A 20,750-nucleotide genomic window follows, 5' to 3' on the forward strand; every position below is an offset into this window, starting at 1 on the left:
ATTTAACTTAAAGACATTATAGAGCTACAGAATTATAGAGTTACAGTATGGAGCTTCAAGGCTTACAGAGCTACTTAAGTAGTGTTGTGAGGCCAAAAGAATAGACAAGGAGATCAGTGTGATGCAACAGAGAGTCCAGAAATAGATCCTGCGTGTTTATGATTGGTTTTGCCAAAGTTGCAAAGGCAATTCAGTTGGAGAAAGGATTACTTTTTCAACAAATGGTGCTGGGACAATTAGATATTCATATGAAAATAAATGAACTTTGATACATAACTCACACTATTTATCAAAATTAACTCAAGATGGATTGTAAACATTTTAAAGTGGATCATAGATCTAAATGTAGAACCTAAAACTATAAAACATGTAGGAGGGGCTTCCCTGGTGGCGCAGTGGTTGAGAATCTGCCTGCCAATGCAGGGGACACGGGTTCGAGCCCTGGTCTGGGAAGATCCCACATGCCGCGGAGCAATTGGGCCCGTGAGCCACAACTACTGAGCCTGCGCGTCTGGAGCCTGTGCTCCGCAAACAAGAGAGGCCGTGATAGTGAGAGGCCCGGGCACCGCGATGAAGAGTGGCCCCCGCTTGCCACAACTAGAGAAAGCCCTCGCACAGAAACGAGGACCCAACACAGCCATAAATAAATAAATAAATAAATAAAATTAAAACAAACAAACAAACAAAAAACATGTAGGAGAAAATCTTTGTGATATCAGAGTATGTAAAAGTTTGAGGGATATGACATCAAAGGGAGTGAAGACTTTATCAAAATTAGGAACTAATGCTCTTTGGAAAAAAAAAACTGTTAAGAGTTATAAAGGCAAACCACAAACCACAAGAAAATATCTGCAAATCACATATTTTAAAAAGACATACCACATCATACCCATTAAGATGACTATGATCATAAAAATAGAAAATAACAAGTGTTGGTGAGGATGTGGAGAAATTGAAACACTATGCACTGTTGGTGAAAATGTAAATGGGTATAGCCATTATGGAAAATAGTATGGCAGTTTCTCAAAAAATTAAGAATAGGATTACCATATGGTCCAGCAATTTACCTTCTGGATATATACCCCAAAGCATTGAAAACAGGGTCTTGAAGAGAGATATTTGTATACCCATGTTCATAGCACCATTATTTGCAATAGCCCAAAAGTGGAAGCAACCCAAGTGTCCATTGATGGATGAATGGATAAACAAAACATTAAGTATTATTCAGTCTTAAAAAAGAAGGAAATTCTGACTCATGCGGAAACATGGATGAACCTTGAGGACATTATACTAAATGAAATAAGCCAGTCACAAAAAAAAGATAAATACTGTACTATCTCATTTATGTGAGATACCTAGAGTAGTCAAATTCATAGGGACAGAAAGTAGAATGGAGGTTGCTAGAGGCTTGGGGAGGGAGAATGGGGAGCTGTTTAGTGGGTGTAGAGTTTCAATTTTGCAGGATGAAAAGAGTTCTGGATATTAGATGCACAACAACGTGAGTGTACTTAACACTACTGAATTGTATACCTAGAAGTGGTTAGGATGGTAAATTTTATGTTATGTTCATTTTGCCACAGTTAAAAATAAAAGAGATGTGCGTCCAGAAAATCTAAAGAATTCCCAAAACTCAATTTCAATAAGCAAATAAGCAACTCAATTAAAAAAAGGGAAATAGATTTGAACAGATAACCTCCCCAAAGAAGGTATATAGATGGCAAACACATGAAAAGATGCTTAATGTGATTAGTCTTTTTTTTTTTTTTTTTTGGCTGTGTAGGGTGTCTTAGTAGCGGTGCCTGGGCTTCTCTCTAGTTGCGGTGTGCGGGCTTCTTTCTAGTTGTGGCGCGCGGGCTTAGTTGCCCTGTGGCATGTAGGATCCTAGTTCCGCGACCTGGTATTGAACCCGTGTCCCCTGCATTGGAAGGCGGATTCTTTACCCCTGGACCACCGGGGAAGTCCCTGTGATTAGTCTTTAAGGAAACGCATATTAGAACAACAATAAAATACCATTACATACCTACTAGAATGTGTAAAATAAAAAAGACCGACCACGCTAAGTGTTGGTGAGGGCATAGTAGAACAGAAACTTTCATACACTTCTGGTGTGGGTGTAAAATGATACAACCATTTTGGAAAATGGTTTAGCAGTTTAAAATTTTAAAACTCATCCAGCCATTCCACTCCAAGAGAGAAGAAAATATGTGTACATATAAAGACTTGCGCATGAACGTTCATAGCAGCTTTAGGTGTAATAGCCAAAAAATGGAAACAACCCAAATGTTCAACCTAGATGAGTGGATAAACTATGGTTGATTCATCTAGTAATGGAATCTACGGCCATAAAAAGGAATGAAGTGCTGATACATGCTACAACATGTACAAATCTCAGAATAATTATGCTTAGCGAAAGGAGCCAGATAAAAAATATCAACAATTCTAGAAAACGCAAACTAATCTATAGCAACAGAAAGCAGGCCAGTGGTTGCCTGGGTATGGAGGTGGGGCGGGATGTACAAAAAGAGGAAGAAGGGAGGAGATACAAAAGGGCAGGAGGAATTTTGGGGGCGGTGGATGTGTTTATTATTTTAATTGTGGTTTCACAGCTACATACATGTCTAAACCTATAAAAGTGTACACTTTAAATATGTGTAGTTTACGGAACATCAGTTATATCTGGAAGTTGGTAAAATTGTATTAAAATGAAACCAGAGGAATTCCCTGGCGGTCCAGGCGTTAGGACTCCATGCTTTCACTGCTGAGGGCCTGAGTTCGATCCTTGATTGGGGAACTAAGATCCCGCAAGCCGCGCAGCGCAGCCAAAAAAAAAAAAAAAAGAAAAAGAAGAAAAAGAAAAAAGAAACCACTGGGGAGAACCTATAATATTTCAATATAAAAAGTTAAAAAAATTGTATTAGTGCTTGTCAAATTGCTCTGTGAAAACTCTGTACAGGTTAACTCTCTTTAAAGCTGTTTGAGAGAGGTCTGTTTCTCTACAACCAAGTGATGGTGGGTACAATAAATACTGATGACTTTTCCCAGACCAAGAGGCACAATATGGTTGTTCAATTCATATTCCTCTGAGTATTAGTCCAATTTATTGTTATTTCAGGTTCTAGTGAGACATTTTTATTTCTTCTTTGAAGTGCCTGCTTATAAGCTTTGTTGTCTTACCTCCTTCAGGTGTTTGCTTAGACATCACCTCAGAGCAGTTTTCCTGACCCCCTATGTAAAATTGCAGCCCCTCCCACTGCCCACTCCTGTTTTATTTTCCCCTGTCGGAATTTATCACCATCTGATGTACCATTTAGTTTACTTATTTACCTTATTTAACGTCTAACTCCCCTCACTAAAACGTCAATGCTTCGAAGGCAGAGATTTTTGTCTTTTATTCACTCCTAAATTCCCAATACCTAGGACATACCTGGCACGTTGTAGGCACTCAATACATTTCTTGAATGACTGAATGCTTTTTTTTTTTTCTTCTTGGGGTGTTTGTCTTTTTCTTGTTGATTTAAGAACTCTCTATACATTAGGGAGATTAACCCTTTATCATAAAGGGTACACATATTTTCCCCTGTTGATGCTTGTCTTTTCCTTTACCATTTAGAGACTGAAAATTTTAGGTAGTTATATATCTGTCTTATATTTCATGGCTTCTGGGCCTTATGTCTTCCTTCTCCAAGATTCAAAACATTTTTCTATATAGTTTTCTTCTAATCCCATAGGTTTTTTCCCTTGCAGAGCTTTAATTCATTCAGAATTTACTTTCCTGTCAGATGTGAGGTAAGAACAGACCTTTATTTTTTTCCAAATGATAGCCAACTGTCTTTTTTTCTTAACACGTTGTGTTTTTCCCTGTCTTCCTAATCAATCTTTCAAAGGGCTGGTGGTATTTTTTTTCTAACCTGGAAAAAATTCCTGTCCTGATGTGCAATTAAGTCAACATTTATTCATTTCTTATATTTCATGCAAAGGAACATAATCTTTGTATTCTGAAGAAACATTTAGCACAGTACCTAGCACATAGTGGGAGCAGAAATTGTGGGATGATTGAATAAAGGAACAGGTGTCCCTGTGCTTGCTCCACGGAGTAGTGAAATCCTGATGGGCAGCAGCTGAGAGCTGGAGGGGGTTTCGAGATTATACAGTCCAGTGACAAACTTTTCACTGATCTGCGGAGAAATTTAAAAAATAAGGACAGGAGTTCCCTGGTGGTGCAGTGGTTGAGAATCCGCCTGCCACTGCAGGGGACACAGGTTCGAGCCCTGGTCCGGGAAAATCCCACGTGCTGCGGAGCAACTAAGCCCGTGCGCCACAACTACTGAGCCTGCACTCCAGAGCCCATGAACCACAACTACTGAGCCTGCGTGCTGCAACTACTGAAGCCCGCGCTCCTAGAGCCCGTGCTCTGCAACAAAAGAAAGCACTGCAATGAAGAGTAGCCCCCGCTTGCTGCAACTAAAAAGCCCGTGCACAGCAACAAAGACCCAACACAGCCAAAAATAAATAAATAAATTTATTAAAAGAAAAAAAATCTGCCTGCCAATGCAGGGGACAAGGGTTTGATCCCCGATCTAGGAAGATCCCACATGCCGTGGAGCAACTAAGCCCGTGCGCCACAACTACTGAGCCTGCACTCTAGAGCCCACGAGCAACAACTACTGAAGCCTGCACGCCACAACTACTGAGGCCGAGCACCTAGAGCGTGTGCTCCACGACAGGAGAAGCCACTGCAAGGAGAAGCCCGGGCACTGCAACACAGAGCAGCCCAGCTGGCTGAGTGCAGCAATGAAGACCCAACGCAGCCAAAAATAAAATAAATAAAATAAAATTTCCCTTCTAAAAAATAAATAAGGACAATTATGCACATATGCACATATAGGGGTAGAGAAAAAACATTGTGAGGCTGCCAATTGTTTTTTCTTGGGAAGGATCCTGAAATTTTGGTTTTCCTTTTCTATTGTCCTGATTTTATGATAAATTTCATGTTCATGAAATACAAAAGTCAAGGAAACCCTGAACTGTAGTCCTGCTCTTCCATCCAATGTTTATTGAACCATCTGCTCTGTGCAGTCACTGCTATAGGCGTCGAGGGTTCAGCAGTGAAAAGACCAGCCGGGAGGCCTTGTATAGTTTAGCAGGGAAGGTCTACATCCCTGAAACGATAACTCAATAGCTTATTGCAGGTGAGGAACGTGTAAGGAAGAGGACAAGGTGACAGGTATACTGCCTAGTTGGAAGCTGAGGCCCAGGAAAGGGCAAGGAATAGCCTTGGGGCGCACAGACTGCGCGGTCACCTGCGCGACCTCAAACTTTGCGCACTAGGTCCGCGAGCCTCGTAGGTGGGGGAGCGGAGGCGGGGCCGTGTTCCCGGCGTTCTCTTGCCCCGCCCACCCCGCCGCGCCGCCAGACGGCAGAGCGGAGAAGCGGTGGCACGTGAACGGGGCGGGGCGGAGCAGAACGCGCGCGCCTGAGGCTGAGTTTCCGGTCGGAGGCCTTTGCCCAGCGCCCCGCGGCCCTGAGGGGCGGCGGCGCTGGCGGCGGCGGAGGCAGCGGGGGGATCCGGAAGTCAACACCATGTCGAGTCTGCACAAGAGCCGGTAAGGGGCCACTGGGGTAGACCAGCCAGGCCACTCCTGGCCAGGTTGCCTCTTCTGACCTGCGGAGGGGGCGCGCGGATGAGGCCATGAACCGAGACACCCCCCCCCCGCCCCCGGCAGAAGGTTTTGGGCGCCCACTTTCCAGCCTCTTTGCTGTGGGCCTGAGGGGGGCACGGAGCGTGGACACCTGCCCCTCGGTGTCGCCCCTTTTCTCACTGTCTCTCTCTCTGTCTCTTCCTCACCCTGGATCCCTTCCCCTGGTGTCTTCCTCTTCCAGGGCCTCGATGCCCGATCTCACCCCCACCTCCTGTCCTTTTTTCCCTTGTTAACCCTTTGCCCCAGTACCCTAGTCTCTCCAGATGCTCCCCATCCCACGTGTCCTTTTCTTACTAGAAATGTTAGAAAACCTGGATTCTCCAGTTTGTTCTCCCCTCAAGCCAAATCCTGCAGCGTTGGCTAATTTTGCTCACTCTTTAGTTTTCCTCCAGGACTTTTTTTTTTTTTTAATTTAATTTATTTTTTATACATCAGGTTCTTATTAGTTATCTGTTTTATATATTAGTGTATATATGTCAATCCCAATTTCCCAATTCATCCCCCTCCCCCCACTTTCCCCCCTTGGTGCAGGACTTGTTTTTTAAACCTTTTGTCCTTGCCTGCGGGCAGGCCCAGAGGTCTTTTAATGGTTATATATTTGAGCTTGGAACGCCGATTACACAGGTCCTTGTCTACAGATCAAATTACTCCTGATTGCTAGGGTTTTTTGAGTTCAGATAGCAGCAGTGTGTTGGGCCTGGCCAGCAGGAAGTGCCCCATAAATGCCAGCTCACTAAATATTAGAATGTGTCTAATTTCATGGTGCTCATTTGAGAACCTCTAGACAAGAATATCTCTACATTTCTGGGCTTAGAGGAAAAAGTGATCTCTAGTTCTCCAAAGCTGCCTTTGGCCAGGTTTTGCTTGAGCTTTGCCATCTTTATGTCCCGAAGGGGAGGGAGGAACAGGCTGGAGACTGGTGGTGTAAGGGAGCTGTGGGCTTTTGGAGTGGTCGCTAAGCCTGTCATCTTGGGGTTTGGTTGTGCTTCATTTGCCTCCCCCTCCCTCCTTCTAGGATTGCAGATTTCCAGGATGTCCTGAAGGAGCCCACGATTGCCTTGGAAAAGCTTCAGGAACTCAGTTTTAGTGGTAAGAGGCAACTCTCCGTTTTCAGGGTTTTCCTAGAGCAACGTTGTGACTAAGATGGAGGGGAGGGTGCCCAAGGCCACACCTGGCCAGTTCTGGGGGCCAGCCTGCCTTTTGGGGCCATCTCCAGCTTCTGTGGAGCTGAACAAGCAGTGACTACCCTGAGCTTGGAGGGGGTTCCTGGAGCAGTGGCGGCCACAATTAGCATGCCTGTAGGCCTTAGACAGGGTGCTTATTGGCCTATGAGTGATGCTGATTGCTTCCTGAGAGTAACTGGAGGGCAGAGGGGAGACTTCGTGAGCCGAGGTCAGGTCTTTCCTCATTCCTCAGCAAGCTTCCTGTCTTGTAGAATTTGGTTAGCTGCAGAGTGGTTCCTGGTTCTATCCCTGGCTTAGGATCAAAGCCAACTCAGGCAACAGTGAACTTTGGTTAATGGTAAAATTCCAGCCTTGAGACACCCACTTTAAGGAGCTGAACCCCAGCAGTTTTTGACTTTGCCCTCCATGGCCTAGTTAACTTTTCAGCACAGAGACTTCTGCTTGTCTTTAAAAATACCCCAAGGTGTTCTGGGTAGCTTCTTGTGACTGCACTGCCCTTGTAACTTTGTCAGCAAGTAGTGCTTGAGTTGCCCCCTTCATCCCCATGCAGATTCTGAGGTGGGGGCATTAGCTCCTGTTCACGGTACTGGGGAGACGGTAGCAACAGCTGCTTTAGCGAGGTTCATGACAGTATTTCAGGAGAAGTTTGTCTTTCTGTTCAGGAGTGATATTTAGGCCCTGAAGATCTTTTTTTAATTTTTTTTTAAATTTATTTATTTTTTAACATCTTTATTGGAGTATAATTGCTTTACAGTGGTGTGTTAGTTTCTACTTTATAACATGGCCCTGAAGATCTTGAGGGGTTTTGGCATCTGTGCTGAGCTGAAGAATCTGCCAGGCCCCAGGGGATGCAGCCTGCTGAGTTGGGCTCTAGAGTCAGACAGACCTGTGTGTGAGTCCTTGATTTCTCTGTCTTTCCAGATGAGTTTCTTTATCTGTAAGATGGAGACAGTGATGCTGATCTTCCCTACTTACTAGGGCTGTAATGAGGATTAAGTGAAACATGTCCGTAAAGCCCAAAACACTCAGCATTCATAGCTTTGTTTATATTCCACAGATACTTACGGACTACCTGTTGTGGGCCATGCCCTGGGCTAGGTGCTGGGACTGTAAGACAAATTTGGTCCTCTGTCTTTCTGGGGCTTACCCAGTAGCAGGAGTTAAAGATGTTAAATAGATATACAAATTACATTATACGATCCCATTTGTGGTGGATGTTGTGAAGAACTGATGGAGCTATTATCATTTATGTCAAGGGACCTGACTTTGTTTGGGAAGAGGTGGTGGTTGGTAAAGGCTGCTCTGAGGAAGAAATATCAAGGGTGAGAAGGTGTTATCCTCAAAAGAACATTCCAGACGGGCCACGGAGAGAGAGTACACACAGGATTAGCATCTAGTCTAGTGATCTTTCTGGCAGAAAACGATCCTGGAAGAAGTACTTCTTGCCCACTCCATTCCCTGCCGACTGGCTCCGAGGTGGAGGACTGGGGGGTTCTGGGACTCTGCGGGGGCGTGACCTTTGCCTGCTATGTCCACAGGCATCCCCTGTGAGGGCGGACTGCGGTGCCTCTGCTGGAAGGTGGGTGTGCCTGGGGTGGAGCTTCTGCTCTGCTGAGACTCCCTGGTTTCCTGCATGGGCTGCCCCTACCCCTGGCCCCTTCTTCCTGCTCTCTGTCTTTCCTTGCTTGTCCCAGGAGGCTTTTCTGGGAAGTTCTGGGTTTTCTGTTTCTCTTGGCGTCCCCTCCAGGATCCCCTTGGGGGTGGAACACTTTGTAATGCCAGCGAAGCCCTCTGCTTCCTGGTCCAGACAGCTCAGTGGAAGTGATGCTTATTGGGACAAAAAAAAGGCTGCGCTTCGCCTAAAGCCTTTCGCTGAGGTGGGAGCAGAACCCCGGTGTCCTGGTTTCCAACCCCTTTGAGCACAGTTTTATTATCGTTTGGAAGAGTCTGTGTGAGGAAATGCAGTAGAAAGGGCTGGTTCAGGATGAAGGTGGGGGAAGCCAGTGGGGAGAAAATGGGAGGCTGCCCCCAGCCCATGCCTGTGTTCCTGGGTTTTATTTAGCCCATCTTGCTGTCTCCGGGCTTTATCAGACATTTTCTTTGAGGCCTCTCAGCCTCCATCTACTTCCAGGGTTGGGCTGGGGGAGTCGCCAGAGCTTTGCTCTTCTCTCTCTCTGCAGATTCTCTTGAACTACCTCCCCTTGGAGAGAGCGTCATGGACCTCCATCCTGGCCAAGCAGAGGTGAGACCCTGACAAAGGGGGATGATGGGAGGCCCTTTGTATCAAACAGAGCAGGTGGTGTGAGCCCGGCCCACTTCCTATTGCTGCTGCTCTGCGCCGGGCTCCCTGGGGGAGACCTTTGGGGATCATCCCTCTCTCCTCTTCTCTCCTACAGGGAGCTGTATTCTCAGTTCCTGAGGGAAATGATCATCCAGCCTGGCATCGCCAAGGCCAACATGGGTGTATCCAGGGAGGATGTGACCTTTGAGGACCATGTGAGTAGGGGTCAGCAGTGGGGACCGAGGCTGCAGAGCGGGGAGAGGTGTGGGCTTTGGAGTGGACTAGGTCCCTCGTGCCAGAGGCTAGGTGCAGCTGGTCTTGGTCCCCTCTGGCCCTCCCAGTACCTCATTTCTGCATTTAGCTCCTCAGCCCCCGAAGGCTGTTGTCTCTCCCTGTTCTCCGCAGGCTGTGGGCCCAGTTGGGACTGTAAGCGATGACTGGGGTCACGGGAGCATGCGTGTGCAGCGCTGAGCCAGGTCCTCCACGTGCATTGTCTCCTTTCCTCCTCAGTTCCCTTCCTCGAGGAAGGTTCTGTGATATTATAGTTGAAGGGAGTCAGAGCAGAGCCGGTGGGAGGATAAACTGCCTTTGTGTGGCCTGGAGGAAGCCTCGTTCCAGCCACAAATACCGAGCTCCTCCCTGGTGCTTTGCAGTCGGGAAGTGGAGATGGGTTGGACCCAGGCCGATCCTCCAAGGACTGGAATTGGCAACTCAAAGTAGTAATGAGTTAGATTCGAAGAGACCTAAAGATACAATATTCATTCATTCAGCAGGCAAGCATTTAGTGAGCACCTGTTACATGCAGCATTCTAGAGCTACAGACAGGAAAGACAGAGTCCTTGCTGCGCAGGGAAGTACTCAGAGCGGACTGCGGGGCTCGGCCGCCGGGTGTGGAGTGTGATGGTGCTTCGGGGCGCCGCGCAAGGCCTGTGCTGCCCCGCAGCTAGCTCACAGGCTGTCTCAGCCACAGCTGGGTCTCTGGTGGGAATGCTGGTTCGGAGCCGCTGCTCAGGTGCCCAGGCTGGTATCTGTCCCTGGGCTCCTAGCCGACCGAGGACAGAGCAGCTCGTTTTCCCTGACAGCCACTCAACCCTAACCCCGACAGCCGATGGAACACGTACTTCAAGGACAACGAGGTGCTGCTGCAGATCGACAAAGATGTCCGGTGAGCAGGGCGCTGGGCGCTGGCAGCCGGCCCCTGGGGCTTCTGTGGGATTCCCAGTTCTTCTGCCCTGTCCCTTCCCAGCCCAGGCCCACAGGGGCGTGTTTGAGGAACTGCTGGTGAGTTGTCCTGCTAGCTGAGTCCAGGCCCTAGTGATAGCAGGCCTGGGGTGGGGCTGGCGATGCGGTGAGCGCCCGGCTCTCCTCTCGCCCTGCCTTAGTTTCAGTTGTAGCCCTGGCGTCTGTGGATTCATCTCTTCCTTCCTTCAGCAAATACTGAGGCCCCGCTACATGGCAGGCTCAGAGCCAGGCTGGGCGTTGAACACGGAATAGACAGACATGGCCTCTCTCCTTAAGGAACCTAGAAGCTGGCAGGGAGGACGGGAAGACGGATGTTCAACAAAACAGATCTTCCGTGTCACTAAAGTTTGTGGAGAACGCTCTGAAGGCAGAGTTCAGGGTGCTTCAGGGTGATTGGGAAGCCTGGCCGGAGGCAGCAGCTGAGATGGGAGGAGCGGGCACCTTGGGGCAGGGGGAGGGGAGCGGAGGGCTGTGTGCTGCTGGGCGAGGAGCTGCCGTGGGAGGCCCTGCGAGCCTGCAGAGCTTGGCTGTCCGAGGAGCAGCGCGAAGGCCTGTGTGCCTGCGGCCACACTGGAGGCAAGCAGGGGTCGGACCATCGCTCCATCCCAGGGATGTGGGGCAGAAGCGCAAAGGTTTTAAGCACGGGAGCGACAGGGTCAGAAGTGTGGTTTTTTTTAAACTGTGAGCTACGCTGTGTGCATGTGCGTGCCGTTCCTCTTGGTAGAGAAGTGTGGAGACGCCGGCTGTGCTGTCCTGTTGGGTGGGCGAGTCTGGCAGCGGGTGACTCTCCCACAGGGCTGGGTGAGGAGCCGGCAGGCCTGTCCGCAGTGGACCCAGTGGTTAGAGCTTGGGTTCTGAGTCTGCCCGCCTGCTTTCAGTTCTGCCTTCACCGTTTGTAGCTGTGTTTCCAGCCCCTTGCCACCTGGGGCTGCTCCTCTCCTGTGCTCATTGTGCCCGCAGTGGGACCCCAACCCTGGGCGGCTCAGCCAGGGAGCAGAACGGGCTCTTGCCTCCTTCCTTCTCAGGCTGGAGCCTCTACTCACCAGGTGTTTAATAGCCCCATTTAAGTCAGGAACCACGTCTTGAACCCAGTTCTGGGGAAACAGTTTCTTGCCCTGGTAGTGATTGTAGCACGTTGTTCAGTGTTTCTAGAGGGCAAGTTTGCAATGTGCTCTGTATAAGATCTTTGGAAAATGCGCGTGTACTGCAGTACATATATTTTAAAAACTTGATCACGATCTAGAGCCTGTCTCCCAACTTGCTTTTTTCTCTTGCTCTGTCTTGAGCATCTCCCATGTCAGCTGTGTAATATTCTATTGTATAATGTGTAACTTAACTAAACTTCTTTTACCATTTTAAGCCACAATGCAGTTAATACGTTTGTACATATGAGGTATTTTTGACATGGAAAGGCGTTTGTTTTAGGAGAATAGTTAAGACCCTAAGGACACTTAAAAATATATATGCGTGTGTGTGTGTCTATTTGCAAATACACGTTAAGATATATGGGTATGTATACATATACCATGACTATATTGCTTTTGAAATAAAATGTTATTAATTAAAAAACAGACACACACATACAGAGGCTTTGGGGATGCTGGGGCATCTGGCAGCAGGGTGCTGGTGGGATGCCTAAAAATTCCACGCTGAGTAACAGTCCTCCCCTGTTCCCTCTTGACAGAAGGCTGTGCCCAGACATATCCTTCTTCCAGAGGGCCACCGAGTACCCCTGCCTCCTCATCCTGGATCCGCAGAATGAGTTCGAGACCCTTCGTAAGCGGGTGGAACAGACGACACTGAAATCCCAGACGGTGGCCCGGAACCGGAGCGGGGTCACAAATGTGAGAGGCCGCCTGGCAGCCCCAGGGACGCCCCGTGATGACCTTTTCCTTCCTGCTTCTCTTGGACTAGTGGCCACGGGCCATCAGACCCCTGACCGTCTGCCCTGAGAGTTACCCAAAGCAGCCTTGGTCCTGCCTGGTCCCCCTCCAGGCTCTCTCTGAAAGTCAGGCATCAAAGGCTGGTGTCATGGGTGTGGGGGAGGGCCCTGCTGTGCAGTGAAGGAGCCACACTTCTGGTCTGTGGTGTAGACGGCGCTTGGAAAAGTAACTACCAGTGTGATGAGGAAGTGCGGTGGGAACAGTGATGGGGGGAGCCGACCTGGTCTGGGCATCAGGGAAGACTTCCCTGAGGAAGTGACATTTAAGCTGAGGCTCCAAGGATGAAGAGGAAAGAGACTTCAGGTGGAGCGAATGGCATGTGTGGACGTCCTCAGGCCGGAGAGAGCGGGGTGTGTTCAAGGAAGGGAGTCCAGCATGAGGTGGGGCGGGGCGGGGTCGGGGGGGTGGGGGGAGGTCTGCTGGAGGATGCTGGAGAGGTGAGTGGTGGTGAGGCCACGCGGGGCCTTTATCCTGAGGGCTGGGGACCCTTGCACCATTCTAAGAGCAGGGATGTGATTTAAGTCTGCCTTTATACAAGATTTGACTGGCGGGGGCAGGAATGGAGGTGGAGAGGCCACCTGGGAGGCAGCTGAGGTGTCCAGGCAAGAGTGGGTGGGGGTGGGGGCTGGGGTGGAGTGGGGAGGGGTGTGAGAGGCCTAGGAGAAAAGAATGATAGGTCTTGTGCTGGCCAGGTGATGCTGAGTGTTTGAACCTCAGCCTTCTAGCAGATTCCTGTGATTCTGAGAAGCTGCTTATAGCTAAACAAGTATGTTGTCTTGTTTCTTAATTTGCACCTACTGCTTTGGCACCTGGAGCTTTGACTTGTTCCTCAAAATTTTTCGCTGTCTTCCAACAATGGAAAAATCCTCTGTAACCTCCAGCAAGCTAAGCTCGTTTCCCCCAAGTGGAGTGACCGATCAGGGCTTTGTGTTTCCAGGAGAGCAGCCGTTTTCCGCCACGGGGTGACGGGGCCGTTCTGGCTGATCCCTGGGCTCCACGTGCTCACGACAGAGCTGGGTGTGTCAGGAGGTGCCAGATGCTTGGCTAAATGGCCCCGTGGCTGGCTGGGTTGGTGGCCCTCCTGCTTGGCTGCTGATGTTCTGGCTGCATGGCAAGATGGGGACGTGGCTTCTGTCATTCATTTTACTACAGTAATTGGTGGCTGAGAACTGATTTTAGGTTTGGACCTGGTCCTGGTGATAGAGCTCCATCACTAGACCTCTGGACCAGTGGCTGGGCAGTTTGAGTTGAAGCGGACTGTTTGACCCCGGGCAACTAACACCAGACTCACCTTCCTGGGCCTCCGCCTCTTCTTCTGTAAACTGGGTGTAATCATTTCTGCCCTGTCTGGCTTTTGAATTGCCCAGAGGGTGAAATGAGGTCATGGCTGTGCAGATTCTTGGAAAGCAGTGGGCACTCTCTGAGGCCTGGACCTCGGGTTCTAGAGTGAGCTGGTCTGGGCTCACTGTAATGCGAGATGTCTGATGAGTGGCCTAACATTTCTGAGCCTCAGTTTCCTCGTCTTGAAAATGATGTTGAGAGAGTATTCTATGCTGTTCAGGGCATTAAACAGGAAGGCTTGTGGAGCTCTGTTTTGCAATAGAACACTCTGGGTAAACATTAGTGATGTGTGTGTCTGTGTGTGTGCACATGTACATGCATGTATATGTGTATACACGTGTATATATAGTGGAAAAGGGAGTTTCCTGTTTCCAGGACCCTGGGCTTCCAGGACAGCTTCATACTCTGTCCCTGCATGGGTGTGCCTGTGGCTCTCATACAGTTAACCCCAGGCACCCGAACCTTTATGAAGCTCCCAGGGGATCCTGATGTTGGGGACCTCTGCTCTATTGCATGAGTTTTCAGTGGGGATCATCATCTCTTCATTCATCTCCCAACTTTTTCTTATAAAAATTTTGAAACATTCAGAAAAGTTGAAAGAAGAGTACAACGCACACCTATATACTTTCCACCTAAATTCAACAGTTGTTAACCTTTGGCCATGTTTGTGTGTGTGTCATATATAGACAGACGTCCTGACCCTTCACCTCCAAGTACTTCAGCAGGCATCCCGTGAGAATAAGGACATCCTCCTTACCATTGTCTCATCTACGGAGATTAACCGTAGTCCGTAATAAGACCTCACATCCAGTCCGGGATCGGGTGTCCTCAGTCGGGATCGGGTGTCCTCAGTCGTACTAAGAATGTTTTTGTTGTTTTAAATCCAGACCAGCACCTCTTCAGGGTTTATGCGTTGCATTAGGATGTTATGTTTCTTTAGTGTCTTCATCTGGAGCACGCCTCCACTTCCCCCTCCTCAACATTTGACTTTTTGAAGAGTCTTAACCAGTTGTCTGTTTTTGATATATTTTTATATTTTTAAGTTTTTTTTTTTTAATTGAAGTATAACTTACACACAATAAATGCACAAATCTTAGGTATACAACTAGATGACCTTTTTCTTATGTATACACCCGTGTAACTGCCGACCAGATCAAGACACGGAACATTCCCATCATCCAGAAAGTCCCCTCATGCCCCTTCCTGGTCAGTACGCCTTCCCTCAGAGGTAAGCACTATCCTGACCTTTATCACCATAAATTAGATTGCAGTCCAGCTGGCTTGTAGAATGTCATACATTCTGGATTTGTCCACTTGTTCCCGGTGGTGCTGGACTCGTTCCTCTGTGCCCTGGGCTGCCCATGAGATGGAAGTTAGGTTTCGGCTTGTGGGTGAACATACCCGGTGAGAACATACTGTCGGTAGTGCCACCCACCTTAACGAGCTCCTCTTCTCCCCCAGATGAGTTCCCCGCACAAGAACGCGGCGCCCTCATCCCTGAACGAGTATGAGGTGCTGCCCAACGGCTGCGAGGCCCACTGGGAGGTCGTGGAGCGGATTCTGTTCATCTACGCCAAGCTCAACCCTGGCATCGCTTACGTGCAGGGCATGAATGAGATCGTGGGGCCCCTGTACTACACCTTTGCCACCGACCCCAACAGCGAGTGGAAAGGTAGATACACGGGCTCCAGGCTAATGGGCTTTATTTTATCAAGCTGTGCAGCTCACTTCCCTCTTTTGGGCCTCCATTTTCTGTCGGATAAGCGGGTTGGCCTGGATCATCTCTGAGATCTTTTCTGGCTTGAACTTTCTAGAATGTTAGGTGTTTACTGATTTCTTGCTATCTGTAACTGAATTTCTGATAGAGGAGATGAGCTGTATATATAGGAAGCTGAACGATAGAAAGGATTTAAGTAAATAATGATTTGAAAACGTGTCAGCAGAAGAGCATGTAGTCAGTCGCTGAGCTGGTGTACAGCATGGTCAGAGGTGCGAGAAGAAAGAAGTGATGTCCTTAGTCTGGGGGTGGAGAGTGGCCACGGACAGAGGAGGGGCGCAGCCTGACCAAGGCGGGGTGACTTGGTGAGGCTCAGGGGAGGGGGTCTCACGTAGCTGAGCGGTGGGGTGGGACACGGGGGGGCGCCAGTTCTCTCATGGCTGCCCTCACCCTGCCCGTCTCCCAGAGCACGCCGAGGCGGACACCTTTTTCTGCTTCACCAACCTCATGGCTGAGATCCGGGACAACTTCATCAAGAGCCTTGACGACTCACAGTGTGGCATCACCTACAAGATGGAAAAGGTGTATTCCACCCTGAAGGATAAGGACATGGAACTCTACCTGAAGCTGGTGAGGACCCCCAGCAGCACACGGGCCAGGGCAGACGGAAGGGGGCGGAGGACGGCAGGCTCCTGAGCGCCCCAGGCCCAGGATGAGGACTGGCTTGCGTCTGGGGATTGGGAGTGGCTGCTGCTGCCAGGGAGTGCTGAGCCGGCTGCCGAGGCGGGGCTGGGGGACCTGGGCAGCAGGTGGCGGGAGCCTAGCGGGCTGGGGGTGGGGGAGGTGGATACAGTGCCCCGTGTGCCAGGCGTGGCGCAGGGCGTTTACTGGGTGCTCTTACTTCAGCCTGTTAGTCCTCCAAGAAAGGAAGTATGAACTTCATTTTTAAAAATTAGTGGAGTGGCATTCCATGTTTATTTCAGGAAACAGTTCAGTAGAAAGGATATTTATTTACAAACAAAACAAGTTTCGTGAACAAGAAGATACATATAAACATATCTTTTTAAACAAATACGGAATCATGTCTTGCTGTTTTGTAACATGCTTTTTCGGTCAATAGTATTCACTGTGGCTGACCAGAGGGCTCGTCTGCATTGGGAATAATTGAAAACATCAGACGATCTGACAGCATTGGCTGGCAGCAAGCAGGAGCTTCCCCTTTCACTGAGCGAGCCTCCCTAGGCAGCCCCGTGCCATCCGCGCCTCAGCGTGCCTGGCGCTCACGCCTGGCCTGCTGCTTATATGAATTCATGTCTAATAGGTTGCATGGTGTTCCGTGGCAACCAGCCAACACGGATTCTTGCACCCACCCTGCACCTCTGTCTCCCCAGCAAGAGCAGAATATCAAGCCCCAGTTCTTCGCCTTCCGCTGGCTGACACTGCTGCTGTCCCAGGAGTTCTTGCTGCCTGATGTCATCCGGATCTGGGACTCCCTGTTTGCCGACAACAGCCGCTTTGATTTCCTCCTTCTGGTCTGCTGCGCCATGCTCATGTGAGTGTGGCCGCGAGCAGGGGGCGGGCAGGGCCTGCTCTCGAGAGGCTGGTGAGAGCTTCTGGGATTCTCAGGCGAGCATCAAACCAGACTTGCTGCGGGTGCGGTGGGGCGGCAGGAGCGGGAAGGGGCCTGGTGGGCCTGCACTCAGAGTGGCCCAGGGGCCCAGTGCTTTTGTTGCTTGTTTTTCTTAGACTGATCCGGGAGCAGTTGCTGGAAGGGGACTTTACCGTAAACATGCGGCTCCTGCAGGTAATGGAGTTCGGAGGGGCAGGCTCAGTCTTTAGCCATGAGACAGACACTTAGCAGGCGGCCGCCCCATGCCAGCTGCTGTGATAGTCTGCGTCAGGATCAGGAGAGGGTAGCAGGGCTTAAGAGTCCAGACCCCTGAGGCAGATCTGTGTTTGGATCTGGGTTGAATCTGGCTTTGCCACTGACCTTGAGTGTGGTGTGGCCTTGAGTGAATGACTTGGCTTCTCTAAACCAAGCTGGTTCAGAGAAGCCAAGTCATTCACTCAAGGCTGCGACTTATTACCCAGTACGTGCTAATAATGTCCGTTGGTAATCGTGCTCAGACCGGGGGAAGGAAAGTGTGGGCCTTAGTGGTTAAGAACATGGACTTGAGAGTCAGACGATTTTGGGTTCACATCTTTGTTCTCCCGTGCTAGTCATGTGACCTAAGCTAAGTGGCAACCTCTCTAGGCCTTAATTTCTTTGCCAACGCCTGGCCTGGGGTTGGTTTTCAATAACTTCATTGACTAGATGTGTAAAATGGGCAGGTTCACAGTAAGCCCTCATCGGGCTGTTGAGGTGACCCAGTGAGCTAGTACATGGACAGCATCCGGCCCTGTTCCAGGCTCATTGTCAGTGGAGGTCAGGGTCCGACGGCAGGAGTGGGGAGAGGTGAAGCAGGTGGTCCTTGTCGTAGGGAAGGGGCTGTGAGACCTTTTGGGTGGTGACTGGTTGGGTTGGTTAAGTTACTGCTGCAGTGGGTGTAGTATAGCTCCGTGCAAGGTCTGGGCAGTGTGGGGGTATCCCTTAGGCCCGGGGTCCAGCATGGTGACAGGTCTACTGGAGAGGGCCGGGAGCAGCAGAGGTGGTGAAGGGTGAGCTGACTTCTCAAGCATACTGTTGGCCTTTCCCCTGCCCAGGATTACCCCATCACAGACATCTGCCAGATCCTACAGAAAGCCAAGGAACTCCAAGACTCACAGTAGCCTGGCGGCAAGAGGCCCAGGTTTGGGAGAGAAGCCACCGCCGACCGCTGTGCCCTGGCTTCTGGGACGTGCAGGAGCCCGTGGGGTCCCAGCCAGAGGGGCCGCTGCAGGATCAGCCTGCTCCAGGCCTCTCACCCTGGCCGCTCCCACCGGGGGCCCGCTGTGCCCTGCTCCTTCCTAACCACCGAGCCCTGGCTCCTCCCCCCACTCCACCCCTTCCACCCTGGACCCTTCGCCCAGGCTGCTGAGCAAGGCAGGAGCTTGTGAGGTGGTTTCCTGGGGCTGGGGCAGATTGCGGGCCCTGGGGGCAGGCAAGGGCCCCTCCCTGCCTCTGCTCTGCTGCTCTCTTCCTGCTCTCTTGCTCCATCTTCTGGGCGCTGGTCGGGGAGGTGCTTGGCAGATGAGCCAGAAACCACTTCTGGAGGTTGGTGCTTGGGCTTCTCCACAGGGAAGGTGACACCGTGAAGGAGCTAAGAGGCTGCCAGGCCCAGGTCTCACCCTCTGTCTCTTTCCCACGGAGTGTGTGTGTGAGTGTGTGTGTGTGTGTGTGTGTGTAGTTGTGGGTTGCTGTGTATGTTTTTTAATCCCCCTCGCGTGTGCTTCTGTCTGTGTGTTTCCATGTGTCTGGAGGGAGGTGACTCCCTCTTGGTCTTTGCTTCTCCTTGTCTGTCTCTGCCTCCGTCTCCCTCTCTCTCCTTCCACCTCTTTCACTGAGGGGGTGTGGCTCTCACTCTGTCTGCCCCTCTCTCCGTTGCTCGCTCTCTCCCCTCTCTTTGGGTTGCCTTATCCCCAGCCCCTCCCCCACCCTCCTCTCTATGCCCAAGAACCCTGGAGACAGGATGAAGGGTCTGGCTCAGCCAGGCTCCTGGAGGTCGGCCTTGACCTCTGCAGCCTGTGCCCATCTCCCAGCTCTAGGCTCCCAGGGCTCCCAGTCCACAGTGCCTCACTCGAGTGCCCTGAACCCTTGCCCCACCGCAGGATTCTTGGAAACCCAGAGTTGCTGAGAATTAATAGCCCATGAAGCTTTGCGCCTCACCCACCTGCCCAGGGAGGGAGGGGGGAGGAGAGGGAGAGCTGGGTCTTCCAGAGGTTCCCCCAAAAGTCCTTCTCTCCCAAAAGAAAAAGGACATTAAGGTTGGGATCCAGGTGCCTCTGAGGCGTAGTCGTTCCCATGGCTTCCAGGTGCCGGCCCAGGGCAGGCGAACCCCATAATGGGCAGTGGGACCGAAGGGAGCCTCTCTGGGTCAGGCGTGGCCGAGCTCAAAGGCCTGGGTCCTGTCAGGGCCAGGAGAGCCATGTCTCCCTCAGGCAGGGGAGCTGAAGGAGGTGCAGGCCCTTCTCCGGTCACCTGCTCGGGCTGCTCCCAGGATGTGGGGCACGTGCGTACCGAGGAGGAGCAGCCGGCCCCTCCCACGCTGGGCTGTGGGAGTTGTGGGCCTGTTCTGACCAAGGCCCTTCCTCCTTTTGTGAGGAGGCAGCTGGTTTGCATCTGGAAGGCTGGGTGACGTAGCATGGGCCCTCTTCATCTCCCCAGACTGGCCAGCAGGGACCCTCAGGCCCCCCGGAAACTTCCTTAGCCTGACAGCCAGGACTTGTGGCTATGGGCCGGGAACAGCTTCCCCAAGGAGGCGCCTTTCCAGGCTGTCCCTTGGATGCTTCTAGGACTCCACGCACTTGCCTTTTTCCTCCTCCTCTCCCAGCACAGTATTTGGGAGATTTTTACTATTTATTCAGACTCCTGGTTATTTATTGCAGATTGGCAAGTGCTTGATTTGGGGATGAAGGGTAGGGCTGGAATGGTGGAAACCAGCTGGAGTCATGGTCTTCCTGACCTTCCAAGGTCAGTCAACATCCTCTCCCCCTGCCTCTAGGACCTTCCTGGTTTTCCAGCAGGTCCTGGCTGGGAGGGCCCTGAGCTCTGTAATAGAACTGGGTGTAAGGGAGACGAGAGAGTTGGTATCCTTGCCAGCCTCCAAGACCCCGGCACGGGGTAGAAACGCTGCTTCCCAGCAGCCTGGCTCACCCTCTTCCCAGAACTTGTCAGCTGGTGGTTCAGTCACAACTTGATCCCTTCACAGCCTGTCGCTTGGACCACAGCCTGGGTCCCAGCAGGCACTGCCCAGGACACCTGATGCATTGCCTCTTGCCTGTCCCTCTGCCTTCCCTCCTGGTACCATACTACTTGAATCACTGCATCTCATTTGCCTCAGTGGCAGACCTGGGTCCAGTGCCCTCTCCTTGACCTTGTGATGAAGGTCAAAAGAGCACAGGAACCACGTCCAGGTTAGACTGAGCTTGCCAATGGGAGGACCTGCCCTTGGCAATTCTCCCTCCCCAGACTCTCAAGGGAGGTCCCCAGAGAGCTAGAGACCCCGAGGCTTCCTGCTTGGGAAGTTGTCCCCAGGACTTTGGACACTTAGAGAATGGGCTGTATGAATTCAGCAGGTCTCATTCCAAGGGTCAGAATGTTAGTCTGCTTTTGTTTTTTCGTCTGTTTTGTTCTTTGAATCAATGCTGTTGATGATAAGTTGTCTTTAATAAATCATGTGTTCTTTGCAGTGGGCATTGGTTCTG

General features: G+C 50.7%; 1 protein-coding gene across 3 annotated transcripts; it reads left to right on the forward strand.

Annotated features, from left to right (window-relative positions):
* Nucleotides 1-5,447: 5,447 nt before the first annotated feature.
* TBC1D13 (TBC1 domain family member 13) lies at nt 5,448-20,734 on the forward strand. Of its 3 annotated transcripts, none has more exons than XM_036855223.1 (12): nt 5,448-5,603; nt 6,715-6,788; nt 8,422-8,462; nt 9,064-9,125; nt 9,280-9,379; nt 10,247-10,329; nt 12,091-12,250; nt 15,152-15,362; nt 15,874-16,037; nt 16,799-16,959; nt 17,154-17,211; nt 18,111-20,734. In XM_036855223.1, exons 1-12 carry the CDS (start codon nt 5,581-5,583, stop codon nt 18,174-18,176), a joined length of 1,203 nt encoding a protein of 400 aa, XP_036711118.1. In that variant the 5' UTR covers nt 5,448-5,580; the 3' UTR covers nt 18,177-20,734. The 3 variants fall into 3 exon arrangements, with proteins under 3 accessions (XP_036711118.1, XP_036711119.1, XP_036711120.1); XM_036855224.1 differs by having other exon boundaries at nt 12,094-12,250; XM_036855225.1 differs by lacking the exon at nt 8,422-8,462 and having other exon boundaries at nt 5,472-5,603.
* The last annotated feature ends 16 nt before the right edge of the window (nt 20,735-20,750 follow it).

Source organism: Balaenoptera musculus, chromosome 6 (genome assembly GCF_009873245.2).
Source record: "Balaenoptera musculus isolate JJ_BM4_2016_0621 chromosome 6, mBalMus1.pri.v3, whole genome shotgun sequence".
Taxonomy (NCBI): Eukaryota; Metazoa; Chordata; class Mammalia; order Artiodactyla; family Balaenopteridae; genus Balaenoptera; species Balaenoptera musculus.

Coding starts and splice junctions, on each gene's coding strand:
- TBC1D13 (XM_036855223.1), top strand. CDS start 5,581: ATGTCGAGTCTGCACAAGAGCCG. Junction 8,463..9,063: donor TGCGGTGCCTCTGCTGGAAG/GTGGGTGTGCCT, acceptor CTCTCTCTGCAG/ATTCTCTTGAACTACCTCCC. Junction 16,960..17,153: donor GTCTGCTGCGCCATGCTCAT/GTGAGTGTGGCC, acceptor TGTTTTTCTTAG/ACTGATCCGGGAGCAGTTGC.